At 46.8% G+C, this 24732-nt stretch overlaps 2 protein-coding genes across 5 annotated transcripts in view; one reads left to right on the top strand and one right to left on the bottom strand.

The window, feature by feature from the left end:
- The window catches only part of FBXO42 (F-box protein 42), a 127936-nt gene that overhangs the window by 73921 nt on the left and 29283 nt on the right, over window positions 1-24732 (top strand). For 3 of the 4 annotated variants that reach the window (XM_040229383.1, XM_040229382.1, XM_040229384.1), the window contains exons 2-4: window positions 3117-3383; window positions 5887-6003; window positions 16066-16200. In XM_040229383.1, the coding sequence (XP_040085317.1) occupies window positions 3134-3383; window positions 5887-6003; window positions 16066-16200 (502 nt within the window). In that variant the 5' untranslated portion in view covers window positions 3117-3133. The remainder of the gene's footprint in view (window positions 1-3116; window positions 3384-5886; window positions 6004-16065; window positions 16201-24732) is intronic. The other variant, XM_040229385.1, reaches the window with a different exon arrangement.
- Window positions 20868-23625, bottom strand: LOC120854178 (heterogeneous nuclear ribonucleoprotein R-like). The gene is given in 3 exon segments (XM_040227948.1): window positions 20868-21448; window positions 21451-21744; window positions 21747-23625. Coding segments are annotated over 3 exon segments (1326 nt in total). The 5' UTR covers window positions 22198-23625.

Here is a 24732-nt window from a genome sequence, read left to right as displayed (position 1 = left end):
TCCTTTTGCCTTCAATCTTTCCCAGCATCAGGGTCTTTTCTAATGAGTCAGCTCTTCACATCACGTGGCCAAAGTATTAAAGCTTTCAGCCTCAGCACCAGTTTTTCCAATGAATATTCAGGGTTGATTTTCTCGAGGGTTGACTGGTTCGATCTCCTTGCAGTCGAAGGGCTTCTCAAGAGTCTTCTCCAGCATCACAGTTTGACTGTATGGATCACCATAAATTGTGGAAGATTCTGAAAGAGATGGGAATACCATACCACCTGACCTGCCTCTTGAGAAACCTGTATACGCGGGTCAGGAAGCAACAGTTAGAACTGGACGTGGAACAATAGACTGGTTCCAAATAGGAAAAGGAGTACGTCAAGGCTGTATATTGTCACCCTGCTTATTTAACTTATATGCAGAGTACATCATGAGAAACGCTGGGCTGGAGGAAGGACAAGCTGGAATCAAGATTGCCGGGAAAAATATCAATAACCTCAGATATGCAGATGACACCACCTTTATGGCAGAAAGGGAAGAAGAACTAAAGAGCCTCTTGATGAAAGTGAAAGAGGAGAGTGAAAAAGTTGGCTTAAAGCTCAACATTCAGAAAATGAAGATCATGGCATCCGGTCCCATCTCTTCATGGCAAGTAGATGGGGAAACAGTGGAAACAGTGTCAAACTTTATTTTGGGGGGCTCCAAAATCACTGCAGATGGTGAGTGCAGCCATGAAATTAAAAGACGCTTACTCCTTGGAAGGAAAATTATGACCAACCTAGACAGCATATTCAAAAGCAGAGACATTACTTTGCCAACAAAGGTCCGTCTAGTCAAGGCTATGGTTTTTCCAGTGGTCATGTATGGATGTGAGAGTTGGCCTGTGAAGATAGCTGAGCGCCAAAGAATTGATGCTTTTGAACTATGGTGTTGGAGAAGACTCTTGAGAGTCCCTTGGACTGCAAGGAGATCCATCCAGTCCATCCTCGAGGAAATCAATCCTGAATATTCATTGGAAGGACTGATGTTGAAGCTGAAACTCCAATACTTTGTCCACCTGATGTGAAGAACTGACTCATGGGAAAAGACCCTGATGCTGGGAGGGATTGAATGAGGGAGGAGAAGGGGACGACCGAGGATGAGAGGGCTGGATGGCATCACCAACTCGATGGACATGAGTCTCAGTAAACTCCTGGAATTGGTGATGGACAGGGAAGCCTGGCGTGCTGCAGTCTCTGGGGTCGCAAAGTTGGACGTGACTGAACCGAACTGAACCCTTTGTCAGTCACATCATTTGCAAATATTTCCTTCTGTTCTCTGGGTTGTCTTTTCGTTTTGTTTATGATTTCCTTTGCTGTGCAAAAGTTACTGAATTTAATTAAATCCCATTTGTTTACTTTTGTTTTTATTTCCATTACTCTGGGAGATGGCTTGAAAAATATATTGCTCTGATTCATGTCAAAAAGTGGTCTGACTGTGTTTTCCTTCTAGTCTTACATTTATCTCTGATCCATTTTGAGTCTGTTTTTCTGTATGGTGTTAAAGAGTTTTGTAATTTCATTTTTTTACATATAGCTGTCCAGTTTTCCCAGCATTACTTTGCCATAGATGAAGTGGCCAGAGGTGCATGGGCTTGTTTCTGAGCTTCTTGTCCTGCTCCACTGATCTGTGTATTTCTGGTTTTGTGCCAGTACCGTACTGTTTTGATTGCTGTAGCTTTGTAGCGTGGAGAGTAGTCAGGGAGCCTGTTTCTTCCAGCTCTGTTTTTCTTTCTCAAGATTGCTGTGGCTATTCTTTTATGTCTTTTAGGATCTTTTATGTCGCTATACAAACTTTGAGAAATTCTGTTCTAGTTTTGTGAAAAATGCCGTTGGTGACTTGATGGGGATTCATCGAATGTGTAGGTTGCATTGGGTAGTGTAGTCGTTTCGATGTGTGACTGTCCTCCTTAGCCTAGGAGTTAGGGCTGGAAGTGGAAAGGCCTTCCTCTAGCAAGTTGAGCACGTAGAACAGAGTTCACTCACCGTAGAGCGGAGGTGGCTGTCTAGGACCTTTTCTTTAGCACAGTTTATTGTAAACCCGTCCCAGTTCCTGCCTGCGTCCGAGGAATGGCGCGGACTGCCGCTCCCCTCTCCCGACCGTGAGCATTTAGGCCGCTGCCCTGCTTCTCAGTAGCCCCCAGTCCGTTGCCGTCGGGCCGTCAGCAGCCCGTGGTCAGGCCGCGTTGCAGCGTCATGGCTGATTTGGCAGATGCATTGTGCTAGGAGCAGTTCCGTGAGGTTGACTCATGTTCTTCGTGCTCTGGTCACTCTTTCCAGTTTTTAAGATATTGTACGTGAATTGCTTTTGCCTCACGTTCAGTTTGGTGTCAGCGTGGACATGCAGCCTGTGCTATTCTGCCTCTTGCTCCGCATCAGGATTTACCCCTGTGCGTGTCTGGCTCCTTCCCGCATAGTCCTCTCTTGTTTGAACGTAGCGCAGTCTGTCTGTTCTCTTGTTGATGGGTATTTACAGTGTTTTCAGTTTTTAGCTCCTCAGATCTGTTTTGATGTTTCCTGTTTTAAATATTGCCTTGTATTTGGTATTACACTAGTTAAGCTTGTTATTAGAACATTTATTATCCTCTTAAGTGAACTGTCTTGTATAAAAGCTAAATAAAACACCCTATCAGTTCTTATTCCCACATCCCCAGAGTGTTCTTTTTACTCTTTTAGGATGCACCGTGAGTTTTCCTCTAAGTCTGAGGTCCTGAATCATATTACTGGCTAAGGGAAGCTCGTGGCCGGTCCCTTTGCTATTGCCGATCATATCCTTGAATTAGAGGAGTTGTTGAGAACAAGTCTTTTGGTTTTCTGGTTGCACCAGAACTTGGCTGACACTCTAGGTTTTCAGTGAAGAGGGAAAAAAACGCTATCAGAAACCTCTAGAGATTTATTAGATATTTGGGATGGGCTTGGTATTTGAGGTGTGCCTGACAAATTAAAGTAGCTCGCGGCTAGTGTGGGGAAGTGCTGAAGGACAGGTTTCATTCTGCGCATCGGAAAGAGATCGTGCCCAGCTTGGCTGCAAGTGCTGAGCTGGTTCAGAACTTGAGCAAGTGTGCACTGGCGTGTGCTTCTCTCCTGCTGCAGCTGTCAAGTGGGATGCCATGGCCAGCTCCTCGGACAGCGAAGACGACAGCTTCATGGCTGTGGACCAAGAGGAGAGCGTGCTGGAAGGGGCCATGGAGCAGGACGAGGAGCCCCGCGCGGCACTGGAGGCCCAGGAGACTCGGCATAGCAGGTCCATGTCTGAGCTGCCGGAAGAGGTTTTGGAGTATATCCTGTCCTTCCTCTCCCCATACCAGGAGCACAAAACTGCAGCCCTCGTCTGCAAGCAGTGGTATCGACTGATTAAAGGTACTTTGGAAAGGGCAAAGGTTTCTTTACCCGTTTAAGATTTCTTTGAATGATTTCTAATCTCTGTTCCATTGTTTCCTCCCTTCCATTTATCGTGGTTCTGAAACAGCGGTAGACAGTTCGCTCTGTACATTTTTCTTTCTCTTTATCCTGCCTAGTTTTATGAACAACTTGAATACTGTAGTTTTTAATCCAACTTGAAGTTTTAAAATGAGGATTCTTTTCCTGCATATTCTTGGAGTTGATCTGGTAAATTGCATTATTCTGGAATAGGTAGAGTAGGGATGAATGTGGATTGACGGTAAGAGCTAACCTTCATACAACTCTTACATGGTCAAGACTATCGTAACTGCTTTACAGTTGACCTAGCAACCTGTGAATAGCTTAAAGTAGCTGTTTATGGTAGATGTGGAGTTATGAAAGCATTTGATGCTTGATTTTATCTCTAAATAGCCCAGGTCCTATGTGTGTATTTTACTTTTTAAAATGTATTTCTCCCTTTTTTTCCCCTCCATTTTCTAATCAAGATTTCAGCTTTAACTAAATGTTGAAGTTACTAATTATACTATATTTTTTCAAATATATTTTTGTGTGGACCATTTTTAAAGTCTTTATTGAATCTGTTACAATATTGCTTCTGTTTTTGGTTTTTTGACCATGAGGCATGTGGGGTCTTCGCTCCCTGACCAGGGATCAGACCTGCACCCCTGTGCTGGAGAGTGGTCTTAACCACTGAACCATCAGTGCAGTCCCCTGTATTTTGAATTAATAACAGCTATTTTGTTTTAGGTAGAAAGGGCCTTTTTTTTTTTTTTTTTAATGAAGATGACCAAGCCAGTTGAATAGTCTGATCAAAGCAAGGGTTGTATTGACTTTTTCTTTGCTGGTGTGAGCAAGGCAGCCAGAGATAAGAGAGAGGGAAAAGGTTTAGCTCAGAATCAGTCTTAAAATCTTTCCTAGAACCAGAGAGGTTCTCTGAGGAGTAGGGTCTTTATCAGTTGTCCAGAGTGCAACCTCGATGGCTGATAAGGACCAGCTGTGTTGAAACTGCCCCCGGGCCCTGCGCGCATCTGCTCACAACTGGCAACATCGGCATGCACAACCTGCTTCTGTCGCAGAGTTAACGGGCTCTGCAGGAGAGACTGGCCCCTGCACTACGGAGGTGGCTGGTTTCACCTCTGAAGTAGAGGAGGAAGAATCACACATGAGGGGTGGTGATCTAATCAAAGATATTTATTTATTCTTGGCATTCCTATCATTTCTCTCTTTTCTTTTTTAAGAGAAAAGAACCTTAACGGAGTATTCACAGTCGTAGATCTTCTGGGGGGTCACTGCCAGGACAGTGTTTTCTCCCCTCAATCGTTATGTATCTGTCTTTTATTCATTACTGCCTTATCTCAATCCAGGATTTGAAAATTTGTATTACTTCACCAGTGTATAGTTGGCAGTATGGTCACACATTAAAAATGGCCAGGTCCTTTTAATGTTCCAGTTCTTACCTGTGAGCTCAGCCAAGGGAGAATGACCCTCACTGGAGAACACGTTCTGTGACCCTACTTTAGGATCCACAAGGCAGCATGAATTCAAGAATGGTATTCTTTCTAAATGTAAATAGTCGATTGTACACTTCATTCAAAACGCTTCTCTTTGAAATAAGATAGTAATTCCATGTGTTGGAAAGACAGATTGTTCCAGAAGTATGAAGCTCTCACTTTTTAAAAAAATGGACTTTATTTTTTTTAAAGTGGTTTTAGGTTCACAGCAAAATCGCGCGGGTCGTAGATGTCCCTATACCCTCTGCCCCAGGCACGCGCAGCCTCTCCCGCTTTCAGCACCCTCACCAGGGTGGTACGTTTTACAGTTGATGGTCCTGCATTGATAACTTTGATGTATCATTGTCACTCAAAATCTGCAGTTTACTTTAGGGGGTACATCCTGTGACTTTGGACATGTATGTAATGACATGTATCCAGCATTATAGTAAAAACTCTGATTTTTTTTTTAAACAGCTTTCCTTAGTTATAAATTCATCATTTCATAGTCCCCTGTCCGCTAGTTATTATCTCCTTGTTTAATACGGAGAGTCCGTGGTCTAACCACAGATATTTACTAAACAGCTGTTATATTTCAGAGATTGTTTTACCGTATTTTTTCTCGCAAAACTAAATTATCTCCCAAGTCTCTTTGTTTTGGACTAAATAGCACCAATTATTTTGATATGTTTCCTTACAATGTGGCGTAAGTGGGGCAGAGTTAAAGTGTGAGCTGCTGTTGTCACCTTGAGGGAGTCGGTTAACCTTGGTAAAATCTAAAGATTAGATCTTCCAGTTTTGAGCTTATGTGATTTTGTTTTCTGTCTTTGAATGAAAGAAAATCAAAGAAATTTGGAGTTCCTCAAAGAAACTTACATCTTAAAAAAGTGATAAGACAATAGATTCAGTTTTAATAGTTTGATTTATAAGTGAAGAGTCCAGGCTGAGGCATCGGTTATTTTTGTCTTTAGGTGTAGCTCACCAGTGTTACCATGGTTTCATAAAGGCTGTTCAGGAAGGAAACATCCAGTGGGAGAGTCGGACATACCCTTATCCCGGGACCCCCATCACCCAGCGGTTCTCACACAGTAAGTATTTATCCTGAAAGCAGGCCCCATCTTGCCAGCGGTCATGTTTGCAAAAACTATTTTTGAGGCTTGTGTTTTGTCTGACGTTTTTAATGAAGAGAATATAAATGAGGATTCATACTAATTTTACAGCCAGAAATTAGGGAAGAGCGTGAGCCTAACAGTACTGTAGGCTCTGTGGTATAATTTTATGCTCTGCTTTTCCATTGGGTTTTCCCAGTGTCTGTACTCCAAAGAGGTCAAGGGCCTGGGCTTTTAAACACTTGACATCAGGTAAGAGAAAGACGAAGGGAAGGTGTGCATGAGGGCGTTTCTGTGATCCTGCTTAGGGAGTAGCCAGAGTATAGCAAGAACTCTTTATTTTAACATGGTGTGTGTTCGGCAGACATGGAATTTGACTGGGGTCACACACAAATTTTGAACATGAAGGATATTGATTATAAAATACAAATTTAAGTAATAAAATTATAAATTATGTCTATTTGTTCTGGCAAATAGACATAATTTAGAGCTTTGACTTATTCTGGATTTAAGTCTCCATTGCAGCTGATTTTTACAGATGCCACTTTACGTATGTTTTCCTTTGACTTGGGCCCCACACCTTGTGGGGTCTTAGTTCCCTGACCAGCGATGAAACCCGGGCCCCAGCAACGAGAGCACTGACCCCGACCACGACCGCCAGGGGCTCCCCGGTGTCATTTCATCCCCGAGGCGCTGCTTCACCCTGCGCCACCAGGGGAAGCCCATTCTCGGTTCCTGTCCATGTGGAAGTGAGCCTGAGCTGTGTTGCGCTGGAGGCCAGTAAAGGTGTTCACATACTTGGTTTCACAGAAGTGCATTGAGAAGAGAGGGAAGCCTTTTAGAAAGTTCTCGGAATTGCTGCTTTAGTTACATTACTTGCCTGTTCAGAAACCTTGCGTGTCTGTCCAGTGGTAAAAGCTAAACTTAGTCACATTTAAAACCCTCTTTAAGCTGACTTATTTCTACATTTACTGCCTCATCTCCTGACTTTTCCCAAGAGCTCACCTCATTTTAAGCCGTCCCTTTGCTGTGCTCATTGCTTCCTCCCTGGAGTATTCTCATACACTTAGCTGAAGCCTGCTTCTTCTTAAAAGCGCAGTTCAAGTTCTAGCTCTTTGGGGAAAGCTTTTCTCAACTCTCTGGGCCACAGAAAAAATTTTCCTGATCTGAACTTGTGTCTGGAATACTGATTTGGCACCTACCTCATATTGTTTTCCACTGTTGACTTTTATATTTGTGTCTCTTTTTTTTAAGCCATATTTTGAAATTTGAGGGGAAGGAGAGTTATTGGTTATTTGTGTTACCTAAGAATTACTCGTAAAGTTACCAACTTAAAACAAGATTTATTATCTCACAGAGTTCCTCAGGGTCAAGAATTTGGGAGTAGCTCAGCTGGAAAGTTCTGAGTCAGGGTCTCTCATGAGGTTACAGCCAGTCTGTCCGCCAGGGCGCCCGTCCCCCGAGCGCTCCAGTGACGCCTGGGGAGGCTGTCTCCAGGCTCACTTAGCAGCTGTTGAGAGAAGACTCGCTCCCTACCGCGTGGACTTCTGCACAGAGCAGCTCCCGACCTGGCAGCGGGCTTCCCGCGAAATGAGTGATCCGAGGGAGAAGCGGAGGCGCCGCGCTGGCGGCCGTGCTGCTTCCTACAGCCTGATCTCTGAAGCGAACCGCGTCCTCTCTGCTCTGTCCTGTAGGTCACACCGGGGCTGACCGAGGGTGCAGTGCCAGGCGGTAGGGTTCCGTGGCGGCCTCTGGGTGGTGGGCTGCCGCAGACCATGGGCCGCGCTCTCGCGTGCAGAGGTGCTCAGTGAGACACGAGGGCTCGTCGCCGTCTGTGAACTGAGTCTCAGTAGACGGGAGGAATGAGTCGAGCTGTTGGCCGCTGTCAGTTCTCGGGGAGCTGTTTCTACTCTTGCTGTTGTAAACCCCCTGAGCAGTAGATCTCAAAAGCGCGCTGCTCGGACCTTGGGGGAGGGCGGTGTCGGTGGGGCGCGCGGGGGCTCTGTGCGGTCGGGGCTGGCTTCCGCTGGTCTCCGCCTGTGAGCGTGGCCGTGGCCGTGGCGCGCGTGCCCTGGCGCTGAGCGTGGGCGGCAGCAGTCCCCCGGCGCCGCGTTGGCCCCGCGCGCGCAGCCAGCAGCGCAGTGAAAAGGCGGTGAGTGCTGATTCAGCTGCTGCTACTTGTTATGATGGTAAAGATAGTTTTGAAAGAGTCTCAAATGTGGTCAGGACATAGACGCATACTTCGCAGTAAAATTTAGATGACTCCTTGCTGACAACATTGAATGAAATGACGGGAGGATCCGTATTAGGTCCAGTATTTATTGTTGGAGGAGGGGTGGCTTCAGTTATCTGCAGATGCTTGCAGTGAGGAGCAGAGACTAGGTTCATTTGTTCTTGCCTGTGGTGGCCGTTGTTGCCGCAGGAAGAGGGCTCGCTCTGGAGGCGGTGCCCAGGTTTCTCCATTGCCCTGAGCGGCTCTACGCGCCCTGTAGGTGGGGCTCGAGTGCTCCAGAATGCAGGCTGAATGGTGGTGTGCACGGCCTTAGGAGCTCTGAGGCACGTGGGATCTTCCCAGCCAGGGGTCGAGCCGGTGTCCCTTGCATTGCCAGGTGGCTTCTTAAATATTAGACTACCACGGGGGCCTGAGGATGGTGTTTTGAAACAAATAGTGTTGGAACCCTTTGTTGTTTAATTGCTCAGTTGTATCCAACTGTTTGCCACCCCATGGAGTGCAGCACACCAGGCTTCCCTGTCCTTCACCATCTCCCAGAACTTGCTCAAACTCGTGTCCATTGAGTGGCTGGTGCCATCCAACCATCTCGTCCTCTGTCACCCCCTTCTCCTCCTGCCTTCACTCTTTCCCAGCATCGGAGTCTTTTCTAGTGAGTCAGTTCTTCACATCAGATGGCCAAAGTATTCAGCTTCAGCATCAGTCCTTCCAGGACTAATTTCCTTTAGGATTGACTGGTTTGATCTTGCAGTCCAAGGGAGTCTCCAGAGTCTTCTCCAACACCACAGTTCGAAAGCATCAATTCTTCAGCGCTCAGCTTTCTTCACAGTCCAACTTTCACATCCATACATGACCACTGGAAAAACCACAGCCTTGACTAGATGGACCTTTGTTGGCAAAGTAATGTCTCTGCTTTTGAATATGCTATCTAGGTTGGTCATAAGTTTTCTTCCAAGGAGTCTTTTAATTTCATGGCTGCAGTCACCATCTACAGTGATTTTTGGAGCCCCCCAAAATAAAGTCTGCCACTGTTTCCACTGTTTCCCCATCTATCTGCCATGAAGTGATGGGACCAGATGCCATGATCTTAGTTTTCTGAATGTTGAGTTTCAAGCCAGCTTTTTTACTCTCTACTTTCACCATTATCAAGAAACTCTAGTTTCTCTTTACTTTCTGCCATTTGAGTCGTATCATCGTATATCTGAGGTTGTTGATATTTCTCCTGGCAATCTTGATTCTACCTTATGATTCATCCAGCCCAGCGTTTCACATGATGTACTCTGCATGTAAGTTAATAAGCAGGTTGACAATATACAGCCTTGTTGAACTCCTTTCCCAATTGTGAACCTGTCATTTGTTCCATGTCTGATTCTAACTGTTGCTTCTTGACTCACACAGAGGTTTCTCAAGAGACATGTAAGGTAGTCTGTCTCTTAATGTTTATTACCATCTGCCTTTTACCATAATTATCTGTGTAGGAGAGGCTACATGCTAAAGAAAAACTTTTGATTTGAGAAGCAAGTTCCTTGGCTCCTCTGATCGACACTTTCCTCATCCGTAAAATGTGTATACGCCCATATGTTTAAGAGTTTTCCACAGTTTGCTGTGATCCACAGAGTCAAAGGCTTGTGTAGTCAATGAAGCAGAAGTAGTTGTTTTTTTGGAATTCCCTTGCTTTCTCCCTGATCCAATGAATGTTGACAATTTGATCTCTGGATCATCTGCTTTTTCTAAACCCAGCTTGTACACCTGGAAGTTCTCAGTTCACATACTGCTGAAGCCTAGCTTGAAGGATTTTGGGCAGAACCTAGAATTTAGTTCAGTTCAGTCACTCAGTTGTCTCCAACTCTTTGCAAACCCATGGAGTATAGCATGCCCGGCTTCCCTGTCCATCACCAAATTGCGTAGTTCCCCCCAAATTTTCTTTTCTCCTTAATATAGTGAATGGCATTATCATTCTCTCTGTTATACAAACTTGAAAGCTTGGTTTCACGGTCAGTTCCTCTCCCTCCCTCAACAACAGAAGTCGAACCTTGCTGACCCTGTTCTGTCTCTGCAGTCTGTCTCAGACTTTTCATTATTCACACTTATGACTTAATCATCCCATCTTTCCTAAGTCTTTTCTTCCTCCTTTCCTCCCCTACCTCTCTCCCTCCCACATTGCAGCATCTTACTTCCCCGGCCAGAGATCACACCGGTATCTCCTGCAGAAGTGTGGAGTCTTAACCACAGGATCGAGAGGGCTGCTGCTGCTGCTAAGTCACTTCAGTCGTGTCCGACTCTGTGCAACCCCATAGACGGCAGCCCACCAGGCTCCTCCATCCCTGGGATTCTCCAGGCAAGAACACCGGAGTGGGGTGCCATTGCCTTCTCCAATGCATGAAAGTGAAAAGTGAAAGGGAAGTCGCTCAGTCGTGTCCGACCTTCAGCGATCCCATGGACTGCAGCCTACCGGGCTCCTCCGCCCATGGGATTTTCCAGGCAGGAGCGCTGGAGCGGGGTGCCATTGCCTTCTCCAAGGATCGAGAGGAAAGTCCCCCTAAGTCTTTTCTAAACAGTCTTCTTACCTTGTCTCTTCATCTGAACCTGGTCTAGACACTGTTGGCAGCCATCTCTAAAACTGGGGACAGTGCCACCTCCTAGGGCATTTGAAAATATGCAAGGTCATTGCTTATTGTCTTGACTGGAAAGTACCGCAGGCAGTTAGTAGGCAAGGACCAGGGTTGCTGAATGTCCTGTAGTGAATGGGGTGATCCTGCACTCAAAGAACTGACCTGTTCCAAATGACAGGCGCCCCATGCTGGGAAGCACTGCAAATCTAAGACGTAAAACCAGCCGTATAACTCCTCTGCCAAAAAGCCTCAGCCTTTCTGCACTGCATGTGGAAGCTTCCGCTCTGGTGGCCTTCAAGGCCCCAGCTTACCTTTTCAACCTGACTCACTGCGGCATCCTTCCACAGCCAGGCTCCACCCACACAAGATTCTGTGTTTGTCTGAAATTCCCTACTTTGTGGCTTTGCTTAGATGCTCTGATTTCATTTCCCTTCCCCTCCCTTTCCTTTTTAGCCCCTAGATATGTTCCCCCTTTCTTAATTGACAGAAAATGCCCTGACCTCTAAAACCCATCTAGGAGACAAAGCCAAAGGCCACCTTCTTTCACACTGTTCTCAAATTGCCCAGTGTGGAGATTAAGCTCTTCTCTTTCTCTGCTTATGCTGCCTTAGTACACTCTTCATACCTTCCTCTTAATGCTTATTACCGTCTGCCTTTTACAGTAATTCTTTGTGCAAGGAGACCACATGGCAAAGAAGAGCTTTAGACTTGGGAAGCGGGTTCCTCGGCTTCTCTGATCCACACTTCCAGAAAATGCGTGTAACAGATTCTGTTTGTGCCACAGGTTACTAGGAGATTTAATTGAGGAAACACTTGCAGAAATATGTTTTAAGCTGCAGAATGATAACGACAATGATGGTGTCTCCTCCACAAGGTACTTGTCTCCTTGAGAACACTCCGGTCCCATGTCTCAGACATCTCGTGCCCCTTTCACAACACCCAGTTCATAGTTGACATCTATTAATTCTGTGGAATTGTGTAAGAAAGATACGAGCAATGGAGCTTCTTTCTTATGTAAAAGTCGAGACAGAAAACGCAGGGGAAGTAAGTGAAGCCGGTTCCCCTAGTTACTCGGTGAGTGTCTGTATGGCCACGTGCAACTCTCGACTAAGGTAGAGCGTCCCTTCAGATGGACACGGGTCTGCTGAGTACCCAGCGTTACGTTTTGAAAAGCCTTTTGGTGTGCAGGCTGCATATATGGTCGGGTCATCCCATACACATGCTAATCTTGCTCCTGCAATAGGCTGCAGGTCCAGACTGGATAACCAACCTGTCTTATTCCATAGTTATGTAATTACAGGCCTTATCAAGTATGTCCTGGCTTGTAGATGCTAGACACGTGACAACCTAAGCATGGGATAAATGCCTCAGGACCTTTCCCTGGAGACAAGAGAGGAAACAAGAGAATTTCACCTCTGAAAGTGCAAAAATTGGAGTTCAGTGCACATTCAGTGACTACCAGGCGCCATGGAAAATAGGAAACAAGTGGAAGACCTTGAACTTCAGGGAATTAGAGTATAGCAGGAAAGTACTCCGAACACTGAAAACTCCCTGCTTACTGTATGTGTGATTGTGAATGTTTGATTTGTCTTCAAATAGGAATTACTAGATTTTAACTTGAGGCGTGTGACTTTTAGGAGTTGTTCATGGAGCAGTCAAGCACATTTCAGAAATCTGAAGAGATTTAGCAGTTGGAATGATCACATTCTCAATGTTACTAATATTTTTTTAGCAGGGTAATCATACCGTACAATGGACAGTAACTTCTGTATAGCACATTCCAGTGGTCTGCGTGTGCTGAAAGGAAAATGTTCTGTTTGGGTGGAGAACTTTGGTGAAAGGAAATATCTGCTTGAGCACTGGTATTTGCTTAAATTCTTAGTTTTTTCTAAAAGGCCCATTGAATTTGTTGGGTCCCCAACCCCCACTCAGGCCAGCACGTCGGCGTCTTAAATAAAAATAGACAAACATGGTTCAATAGGGTGCTTAAAATATTTGAGTATATTATTGATGGCTGTGTTCTCATTCTCATTATGTCTGAGTTCTAAACATAGCTGCCTAAATTGACTCTCTTCCTCTCCAAGCTTTGTTGATAATGCCTGCTGGATGTTGAAAATACAGTGTGTGAAACTTGTCATTTCAGTCCCATCAGCTTAGCATAGAGTTTGGGCTGTGCCTTCCTCTTCCAGGAGCCTTTGTTTGCTCAAAGAGAGCAGGAAAATGCCATTTGCCTTATTTTAGTATAGGATTGAAATACACGTGGTGAAGATCTCACGGGGCCAGCTGCTGGCTAGGTTTTCAATCCAAATAGAGCAGAAGAATGTTTGCTGCCTCTGAAAAATAAAGGCACTGTGTTCTTTAAGCAGCTGCCAAGAGTTGGTCTTTGAGAAATAGTGGGACGTAAATGAGCCTCTGACTGTTTTAGTTATGAAATCATGGATTTGTCTTATCAAACATTGTTATAATGGACCTCAGTTAGAGTTTCAGAAGACAAGGGACATGGCTAATTTCTGTTCTGAGGTTCTGGATTATCCAGAGGAATAGAATGTTCTCTTATGCTGGGCACCAGTCAGGTCAGTTTAAAATTGCTCTGATTTGTTGGAGTAGCTAGTTCAAAAAAGGTATAAAATGACCAAGATACTTGAAGCTTAATGGCTCTAGTGGAGATTAAAGCGTGGCTTCAGTAATTATCCTTTTTGTTTGTTGAATGTCATCTAACTTGACCCATTGTTATTTGCAGTGCTTAACAACTCGGAAACATAAGCAATGGACTTACATAGAATTTTCCTTTTTGGGGGGCCGCACAGTTTAGGGGGCAGTGAAAGCATGAAGTCCTAACCACTGAACTGCCAAGGAATTCCCAGGATTATACTCCTCAATAGCCTTTCTTATTGGGATGTTAATGTAAAAACTGATTTAGTTATGGATTGCAAGTTATTTTCAAGGCAAAGAAAGTCAGAGGGGAAATTCCCTGGTGGGGGGCCTGGGTTCAGTCCCTAGTCAGGGAACTTGAGATCCCTCAAGCTGCATGGCACCATCAGAAAATAAAAAAGAAAGAAAGAAAGTAGTGAAAAGTGTGAAATCATGGTACCCTTCGTATTCCATCGTAGCATGTTTGAGTTCTGGGAGTAATTAAGTGTTCTGCAGATGTGAACCTGTTGACAATTAAGCGGCATTTCATTTCCTAATATCTGTAGTTTCTTTAATTTCTTTGTTAATTTGAAAAGTCTGTAGCTCTGTTTTTGTGCATTGTTAGAGGTCAGATCGGAGAAGGCAATGGCAGCCCACTCCAGCACTGTTGCCTGGAAAATCCCATGGACGGAGGAGCCTGGTGGGCTGCAGTCCATGGGGTCGCTGAGGGTCGGACACGACTGAGCAACTTCACTTTCACTTTCTTGCATTGGAGAAGGAAATGGCACCCCACTCCAGTGCTCTTGCCTGGAGAATCCCAGAGACGGGGGTGCCTGGTGGGCTGCCGTCTATGGGGTCGCACGGAGTCGGACACGACTGAAGTGACTTAGCAGCAGCAGCAGCAGAGATCAGATGTTTCAGATTTACTCCTTCCACTGGCTGAGACTATGGGGTATAAGTGACCGAACACATTGCTTTTATTATCTCTTAACTCATCCAATTTCAGATGTGGCTTTCCTAGTGTGGAGAGTCCTTAAAGGCCTATCAAGTGGGCTGAGTTTAGAAAAAATAAAAAAGGAGGGTTATTCCCAGAGTGTTTGTGTATCACAAGAGGTAATTATAGCAGTAGCATTTCCCTTTTTCTGAGCTTGAGTAATGGTGCCAAAGTTCAGAAGAGATCTTAAAACCAGTGGTGGATGGAATTGAGCCGGACCTCCCGATGGGCTGGATGATCACCAAAGCCATGCCGCCCTAGTGGGCCGGACCTCTGAGTTTCTTTCCCTTTCCGCCTCCTTCTCTGTGATGCTTAATGTTTCAGCCTAGTCTCCCTTTGCGAGGTCTGGTTTTCCCACTCATGTGCATGGAATGGATGAATAGTCCTGCTCCGCTCTTTTCCCTGAAACCCAGGATGGTGAACAGAGCTGTGAGGAGCATGGCCGTCTCTCCCACAGGATAGAGGCCGCGTGCGCCCTCTGGGAAGCACGGTGATGGAGCTGAGCTTCCACGTCTCTTCTCCAGGCCCCGGCTCTGGTCTTCCTGGTGATAGGGGAACAGCCCCTCTCACAGCCAGCCTCTTGCCTTCAGAATAGTGTCCGCTGGTGAGGTGTATATGATCACCTGGTTAAAACCTCAGTGCTTTTTGTTTACTTACTTACAGTGCGTGTTTGCTTTTGGTGTGCTGGGTCTCTGCTGCTGTGCGCCGGCTTCTCTTGTGGAGCGGGGCTCTGGGCGTGTGGGCTCAGCCGCTGGGGCCCCAGCACTCGTGGTGCGGGGCTGGCGTTGCCCAAGGCGTGTGGAGTCTTCCCGGGCCAGGGGTGACCCCGCATCCCCTGCACTGGCAGGCAGGTTCCTGCCCGCTGTACCACCAGGCAAGGCCAACGCTGGTGCTTTTCACGTGTTACTTACTGTGTTGGTTTTCTATTCAGCACCGAACAGTCAGCTTTGGTGGCTTCTGGATACACCTAGGAGCTTAATGACTTTCACGTTTTTCCTCTTGGTTGTTTGGGGACCGTACTACCTCCGAGATCCCCAAGCTACTCTGGCTTCGTATGTGTGGTTACTTTGTGGCATTGATTAAAATTATTTCTGTGATTCTCTTTCATATAAAGTCGTGTTTATTGTTTCGTTTCTTCACATTTCATTTGGAAGCAGCAGCAGTAAGAGCAGTAGTGGGGAGCGGTGCGAGGACCGAGAGTCTGCTGTTGGACCTAGAGTCTCCCTAGCCTGTGAGGATGACGATGCAGGTTCAGGCTGATTATGGAGCTGTGCTGACACTTCACTCATTGAGCACTCTGAATCCACATTCTCGTGTGCTCTTGCTAGCATTATGCTGTCTTATGTAATATCATCGGCAGCCTGCTTAGTGTGCTCAGAAATAACGCTTCCATAGCTTCTCTCTGGTCCTTAAAGGTTAATGTAGCATTGATGAAGCTGAAGACACGAGGCTGGTTATAGGAAGGTTGGCACCTGGTGACAGGTACGACATGCGTGAAATAATCGGTCTGTGGTTACGGTGTTGGAGCACCTTCCAAATCAGACACCGGTGGCTCATTGACTTTCTCTTTCTAGGTGCGTGCTATTATGACGCTAATCAGTCTATGTACGTGTTCGGAGGCTGTACCCAGAGCAGTTGCAATGCTGCCTTCAATGACCTCTGGAGACTTGACCTAAATAGCAAAGAGTGGATCCGACCTTTGGCTTCAGGTGAGAGAGAACATGCTGCTCTTTGCCCCCTCACCAGGTAACTCGCTTTGCACAGACACTCATGATCCTTTTGGTGTTGGTCTCAAGAACAGATTACTGGGGCCCCAGGTCCTTTGTCAAATCTGCTTGTAAACGCTAAAGAGTAATATGCTTGTGTACGGCCTTTGTATTTTTTCTAAGTTATACTTTATCGTTAGTGTTGGTACCCTGCCAGAATTGCTGTACTGCTGTGTGAATTCATTTGTGTGGTTTTCTCAAGTCCTTGAACAGGTGTGATATGCTCTTTGGTATGAAGTTGAAGTAACAGCAGCAGCACGTCGTGAGGACTGTAGTTGGCTGACAGAAGCTACTGTCCCAGGGCTAAGGTCTCTGACTGTCGCTTGTTGTTGCCAGCTCAGGTATCTGGGGAGAGTGTGGAACATACCTCTCTCTGCTGGTTCCTCCGAGCTGCTCAGGAGTGTGGGAAGAGTCCACAGTTGGTGCACCCCGCATCGTCCCACTGGGCCAGAGTCCGTACAGGAAGCTGCTGGGTCATTTTCTCTTTTGACCTAACCTTTCTTGGGGAAGAAAAACGCACACACATATGATTGTTTCTGCACTCACAAAGCGGGGTGGCTTGAAAATGCAGTTACAACCTTGGAGGGCTCGGGTGACGGACAAATAGCGTCCACTGAGTGTAAAGCGCCCTGCTCAGCTTGTTGGCAAGCTTTTCCCAAACAGTCTTCTTTTGGCCTTGCAGGGTTACAATTCATCGTACTTACTTAGGTCTTGTTTGCTTTGATCACTAAATGGAAGGCAACATGGTATATTAGAAAGGGCACTGGACTAAGAGTGAGGCGATGTGAGTTTCATTTCCTGGCAAAAATCACCAATTCTGCAGGTAACTATGACCAAGTTACCATATCTCTCTGGGCGAAGTGTGCAGGCGGATCAGAAGATCCTGTTTTTAAGCGAGTTGAGAGAGCTGCTTGTGTTCCCCTGTGTTTCTGTGATGACTGCTCTGAATGTCTCAGCCAGGCGCATAGAATCTTTTTATGAGAAGAAGCTGCGCGTTGCTTCCCCAGCGCGGTAGCCCCTGCTGCTTCCTCTGTGGCAGACGGCGCGGGAGGGAAGCGCAGAGTGGCAGCAGGCGCGCAGAGCTGGGGCTGGGCGTGAGCACGTGGGACCCTGGAACATTATCGGAAAGATGAAAGAGTGTTAAGCTTTACAATGCTTTGAATATTAGGACGGTTTTAGAGCCTTCAGAACTTTGTACTTTGGAGCATTTCTCTTTCTAGCACTTTGTAACCCCTGTTGCACTTAACACAGCATTGATGAATACTTAGAATCATGGATTCTAAAATGCAGAGGGTCTTTTTAGCTTAAGCATCTTATTGCCATTGTACTTATTGTCCAGGCCCCATTTCAAAGTAGCTTTGATGTCCCAGTAACAAAATGCCAGTACTGCCTTTCTCTGTTTCATAACCAAGCTTATGCCTTTGGGGCTTCCCTGGCGGCTCAGAAGGTAAAGAATCTGCCTGTGGTGCAGGAGACCTGGGTTCGCTCCTTGGATCAGGAAGATTCCCTGGAGAAGGGACTGGCTACCCAATCTAGTAGTCTTGCCTGGAGAACCCCATGGAGAGAAGAGCCTGGAGGGCCACAGTCCATGGGGTCGCAAAGAGTCGAACACCACTTGAGCAATGAACACTTTTATGCCTTCGACAGTTCGGTGTGGGTCTTGCTCTTTCTTGTACGTGTGGACTTGTGGACCTTCATAACCTGTTGGCATCTACTTTGCTTATTTTTCCTTATTTTTCTTTACAAGATAGACATGGTATTTTTGTTGTTGTTAACTACTAAGTTTAAAGACTATACTTTGAATCCCCTAGGTAGAAGTATCAGAGAAATAACTGTCTTTGTAATGCAGATTTTATAACTGAATTTAAAATAAAACACAGTGTTGGACTATTCCCTTTTATAAAACATATTGGCTCCTAAAAGTTTAAAAGTAATTTTCTAACAGAATATCTCAAAGAATCTAGTTTCTGGATCACTCTAATCTACAATCAGAGGCTAGTTTTTTGTGGGGTGGTGGGGGGGAGTGGGGACTGAGCTCTTTGAAATGTCTAGTTTAAATTTAAAAAAGAAAACAGCAGCTTAAGTAAGAGTCCTGTGGGACTGCTGGCGTCCCAGGTGGCACAGTGCCAGTGCAGGAGACGCAAGAGATGTGGGTTCAGTCCCTGGATTGGGAAGACCCCTCAAGGAAGAAATCGCACCCCACTCCAGTAGTCTTGTTTGGGGAACCCCATGGACAGAGGAGCCTGGCGGGCTACCGTCCACAGGGTCACAGAGAGTCAGACACGACTGGGCGCATTCACACAGAAGCACATGGGAGGCTCATTTAGGCAGAAATCCCATGGGAAGATTGCCTGGGGAAATGTTCCTCTCTGCTGTCATGAGTCCCAACCAAACGTCAGTGATTCTTTCTGAATAAAACACAGTTGTTGGTATGTCTTGGTGTGCCTGACTCACCCATTTGAGCGCTTGGAGGTGGGTAAGTTGGATGGTGCCCGAGGGGAGGGTGGTGCCTACTGCCCTTTGGTACCAGATGCGAAGTCTTCCAGCATTTGAGTATCTGCAGATGAAGAGCGTCCAGAGAGAGTTTTAACCGTGTTCAGTCTTCAAGTGTAGCTCTTTGGAAAAGAGCATCACACAAACAGTGGAGCAGTTTGCGCTGGGAGCAGAGTCTTACACAGAATACTGCTGTATCAGGTATCTTTTTACCTGTGTGGTTGGTTATATTGCACAGGAGACTGAAGCATCTCAATTTGCTTGGTGTCTTAGCACAGGCTGCCATAACACAATGCCACAGTCTGGGGGCCTTCAGCCCCAGAAACTTATTTCTCACAGTTCTGGAGGCTAGGAGTCTGAGATCCCGGGGCTGGTGAAGGCTCTTTTCCTGGCTGTCAGAGAACCAGGCAGCTTGTTCTGTGTCCACGTAGCAGAGAGTGAGTTCTGGTATCTCCTCTTTTTGTAAACCAGATTATCTCCCAAAGCTCTCATCTTCCTGTGCCATCGCCCTGAGATTCAGACTCAGCATGTGGGTTTGGGAAGGACGCAGCCCGGTCCATAGCATTTGGAAATAATGTGTTTTGTCAACAAAAGCTTGTCTTGCGTTTCTTTGGAAATGAGAGGAGGAGGATCCTCTGCAGGGAGGCGGGTGGTGATGAGTGTTGGCGATGACGGCCCTTAGGGTTGAGAGAGACCACCGGTGGCGCTTCTCCGACACTTCCGCTGAGGTACCGCCTCCTCCCTTATACACGAGGGTAGGTGAGTCCTGCCTTCGTGGAGCTTATACTGTAATGGGGAAGAAACGGTAAACACATAAAGGAAGCGAAGAGTGAGACGTAAAATGAGCAAGGGAAACAGCCTCTTCTGCTGCGACATGACGGGTGCAGGGCGTGCAGGGTGCAGGGCGGGGAAAGTGGCGCGCGGAGAGCAGGACGTGTTGCAGGAGCGGGAAGCAGCCCTTGTGGGCGCAGCGTAACGAGCAGGGTGGCGGCGGAGGCGGAGCTGCGGTGCAGATGGGCGCCAAGGGCGCTGCGACCCTGCAGACAGTGTAAGGAACGCTGCTGCTGCTATTTAAGAAATGGATTAGAGGAAGGCAAGAAGATGGAGCAGAGAGAACAGATAGGCGGCTGTCGGAATAGCAGCGGTGAGAGCGTGTGATGGCTCGAACCAGGGTCGCAGTAGTGGAGATAGAAGAGAGTGAATCTGCGCTGAGTTTTTATGTTAAAATTGATGGGACTTCTTGATGGATTAGATATGGGAGGGTGAGAAGGGCAATCAAGGCTGACTTTGGTACACTTAGGTAGATAGTGGGGCCGTTTGCTAAAACAGAAGAAATATTTGGAAGAGTTTTGTTTTTTTAATCTCTTTAAACATTTAAGTGGTGGCATCAAATAACTGGTTGTTCTGGGGAGCCTGGCGTGGGGAGTGGAAGCCTGACTTCCCGCACATGATGGCACAGCCCTTCTGCTCAGCCAGTTCTGCTGTCTTTCTTCAGCCTGTTTTTTTTTTGTTTGTTTTAAATAGATTTTTGAGTTTTATTGAAATCTTACATGAACAAGAAATTGGAGATACAGTCACATCAAAGAACAAATTGTCACGGCTTTGACGTGTAAGCCAAACAAATTTTGTAGGGCAGGTTTCAAAAAGGTGTGAAGTTATAACAGTTTAAAAATACAGTTGACCTACTTCTAGGAATGCAAAACATACAATCATAGGTTATTTTTAATACAAGAAAACTTAAATTTGTTTGCTTTTAATTTCTTCAAACTACTAAGACAAAGCACTAGCTTGTATTTTTATTTACAGCATACTCCATACTCCTGTGTAAGCTGTCCCAAATCCAAAAAATGAAACTGTCCAAAACCGAAGGTTCTGCAAAATCATGATTTTAACAGTGTGCTCAGTTTGTTTTGAAGCTAAAATGAAGCCTGAAGCGATAAAAGCATTATAACTCCCAGAATAAGGGAACTCTGCAAGCCAAATAATGTCCAAGAGCATTTATGAAAAGAGGAAGAAATAAAAAGACTTGAGTATGTACACAATAGTGATTTCTTCAGCCAAATACAAATGGCAGCAAACTGCTGCTTAAAGATGAAACAGATTGGAAGGATGTGGATCTAGAGCCAGTCGTATCTTGTCAATGTCACTTTCACGCCCTCGCTTGTCTGTTTCCACTGTTGCCCATAAGTATCCTGATAAAATTCCTGGTTGTCATTATAGTAACCATAGTTACCAGAATAGTCACCACCTTGCTGAAGCGGCTGTTGAGCGATGGGTTGGGAACCCCAGTTCTGTTGGTTGTTGGTCTGACGGCGCTTGGAGTCAGGTTGGTTGTACCCGTCTGCCTTTCTCTTGCCTCCTGCATTGCCCCCACGGTTGCCCCGAGATCCACGGGAACCACGGCCTCTCTGCTGTTGTGCAGGACCCCCTCTGCCAGCCCTAGAGCCTCTTGGTGGTCCCAAAGGTGCCCCCCTCTGTGAGTAGCCAGCTCTACCTCTTGGAGGTGGTGCTCCCCGCCCCCTTGGTGGGGGTGGAGCACCTCGCCCTCCCCTTCCTCCTCTTCCTCCTCTTCCTGCATAGCCATCATCATAGCCATAGTAGGGGTCTTCATAGCCTCCACGATAGTCGTGAGAATCATAACCACAGTAATCATCACAGTAATCTTCATAGCCATAGTAATCTGGAGGGCAGCCATACCACCTCTCCCCCGACCACGACCCCGACCTCTAATTGGAGGTGGCATGCGAGGAGGAGGGTGATAGTGATAACCTTCATACGCAGTACTCCTGGAGGCCTGTCTCGCAGCTTGGCGCTCTTTCCTTTGCTTGGCTGGTGGCTTGGCTAAGACTATTTCAGTTTCTTCTCCTTTTGTTTCTTTGCCGTTCATCTCCTCCGTGGCCTTAACAGCTGCTCCTCTGTCTTCGAAATGAACAAATGCAGAATCTTTCAGCTTCGTCACTCTTTCAAGTTTTCCAAATTCAGAAAATGACTTTCCAGTATTTCTTCTGTCACCGTGGTAGCCGAGTTTCTCACAAATGAGACTCTCACCTTAGCCATGACTTCTGGATCTGGTTCCTCCACAGGGTCAGCCCATTCAGCTGTAACTGCATTTCCCCATACTTTTACTTTTCCACTCAACAGCCGGCGTCTGGCTTGCGCTGCTGACTTGTCATCCTCATACTCAAGGAAGCAGAACCCCCGATTCTTCTTTTTGTCATCGGGTTGATGATAGAGAATAACGTCCACCAAACCCTCTGTGACTTTACTGAATTCTTCCAGAATGTTTTCTTTAGTCTTATTCTTCGGAATTGATCCAACAAAAAGCCTGTTGTTTGCCACAGAAATGCACACTCCAAGGTGTTTACCAGGGCGAATTTTGTAGCTGTCACACAGTTTAACAGCTTCCTGTGCAGCTTCCTTTCCACAGAAGGTGATGGATGAATGCATACCCTCTGTTCTGACCAGTCAGTGGGTCCATCCTAAGACGCAGATCCCAAATGGGACCAGCCTTTTCAAAAAGGGGCACCAATTCATCCTCGTATAAGTCTCTTGGTATTTTACCTACAAAGACTCCTGTTCCAATTCCAGGCTGCACACCAGAGGACACACTGTCGGGGGAGGACCACCATGCTTCCTCTGTCCTGTGGTCACATCCAAGGTGTAACCGGTCCCTTCAAGCAAGGCCTTGATCTTTGCCTCATCAGGTCCCTGCGTGGACTCTTGCACCTTACTCCCCTGTTTCTCCCTTTGCCTGTAGGTCTTTGTAAGTCCACATAAAAATGCACTTTTGTTCTGAACATGTGATAAGTCACTTTCCTTGAACTGCTGTAGTACAGACAGAGCTCCTTCTTCATTAAATTCCCTGAGAGCATCACTTGCCCTTTCATCAAGATCAACATAAGCTACCAGTCCTGTCTGAAATATTTCATCAGGCCTCTCTGCCGCCTTCTGAGGGAGGCCTGCCTCTCTCAGTGTCTTGCAGTGTTCTGTGTGATTTACACTGGACGCACCCATTGGGTCCTCCTCTTCTTTTACCTGTCCCGCGTTACCATTCACCTGACTAGCCATTTTATTATGCTGCAGGGCAGAGCTGGGGCCGGGGGCCGGTGGCCGGGCCCTGAGAACCAGCGCGAGGCGCTTTGAAAACGACTAGAAATGGCGTGCGCACCGCCCCTCCCTCATCCTTCAGTTTCTTCATGCAGCAAACATTTATGGATTGCTTACTCTCTGCCCAGTACTCCTCCAGAAGCTGGAGATTCATGAGTGACTCAAACAGACAAAAATCGTGCTCCTAACGGAGATTGAATTCAAATGAAGGAAAAGTGAAAGTCGCTCAGTCTTCTCCGACTCTTTGCGACCCCCTGAACTGTGCATGGAATTCTCTCGGCCAGGATACTGAAGTGGGCAGCCGTTCCCTTCTCCAGGGGATCTTCCCAACCCAGGGATCAAACCCAGCTCTCCCGCATTGCAGGCGGGTTCTTTGTCGGCTGAGCCACAAATAAGGGAAGGCAATTTAAAATGACAGGTACATAACATAATAGAAGATGATTAATGCTCTTGAAACAAAGCTATAGCATAGCAAAGGGGATGAGGAACAGGGAAGACCACAACTAGGGGTCGGGGCAGACTCTCGGAGAAGGCAGCAGCACAGCAAAGATGGGAGGGCATAAGGGGCGAGCTGCGTGGGCATCTGGAACCTTCCAGAGAGCGGGCAGCGCGGGGCTTCCGGGGCGGACGTGTGCCTGGGACAGTCTGGGGATAAGGACGGGTCCTCTGTGGCTGGAGCGGAGTGCACAAAGGAGGCTGCGCTCGGAGAGCTTAACGCGGGAGAGGCTGCCACACACGCAAGGCTTTCTGGCTGTCTCAAGAGCTCTGTGGGCTTCGTCACAGTCTCTGAGTGAAATGGCTAGTCATTTAGGCTGCTGAGAAGACTGTAAGACGGCAGGTGTGGAAATGAGATCAGTTAAGAAATGGTAGCAGTAATCTCGGAGGAGGCGATGGCACCCCACTCTAGTGTTCTCGCCTGGACAATCCCAGGGACGGGGGAGCCTGGTGTGCTGCCGTCCATGGGGTTGCACAGAGTCAGACACGACTGGCTTCACTTTCACTTTTCACTTTCATGCATTGGAGAAGGAAATGGCAACCCACTCCAGTGTTCTTGCCTGGAGAATCCCAGAGACGGGGGAGCCTGGTGGGCTGCCGTCCATGGGGTCGCGCAGAGTTGGACACGACTGAAGTGACTTAGCAGCAGCAGCAATAATCTAGGCAAGAAATGTTGGTGATTTGGGTGAGGATATTAACAGAAAGATAAAAGTTGGCTGCAGTGGCTCGAGTCCACAGTTTGGATGTGGAGTGTGACAGAGAAGGAGTCGGGACGAGAAAATGAGGGGAGTACGGCGTCTTGGCAGCTACCCTATGTGCACGGGCTTCCTCTCCACAGGAAGGGGAGGGCATTGACCGTGTCCTGCGCAGCTAAGCAGTCCAGTCTACAGTGACTGAGACCTGGCTTTGAATGTAGCCAAGAGTCTTCAGTGGGAGGTAGGGATGAAGGCCTGTTCGGAATGGTTTTATGAGAATGGGAAGGGAGGAGCTGAAGGCAATGTGAACAGCCCATTAGTTTCTTTAAGGGTGTTGCTATAAAAGAGAGCAGGAAAGTGGGATGCTGAGTGGAGATTAATGTGGAATCGAGAGGATTTTCTTTTAAGATGGCAGTTATAGCACGTTTATGAGCTGATGGGAATCTAGAGAGAGGAGCTGATTTGGACAGAGAGGAAGAAGTAATTGCTAGGACAGTGTCTTTGAATAGTGACAAAACAGAATCTGCTTTGCAGGTGGAAGGGTTGACTGGACAGGAGCATTGACCCTTTATCCGTGGAGCAAGGAGTCTGTGCTAACAGATGCTGGCGGGTGGGTAGAAGTTCTCTCCTGACCGCTTTATCACTCAGATAACGTAATGAAGGGTGGAAGAGAACAGAGCTGTTG

The sequence above is a fragment of the Oryx dammah genome, unplaced genomic scaffold (assembly GCF_014754425.2).
Source record: "Oryx dammah isolate SB20612 unplaced genomic scaffold, SCBI_Odam_1.1 HiC_scaffold_27, whole genome shotgun sequence".
Taxonomy (NCBI): Eukaryota; Metazoa; Chordata; class Mammalia; order Artiodactyla; family Bovidae; genus Oryx; species Oryx dammah.
The sequence above is the reverse complement of the archived record's forward strand: the minus strand, read 5'-3'. Positions and strand labels throughout refer to the sequence as shown.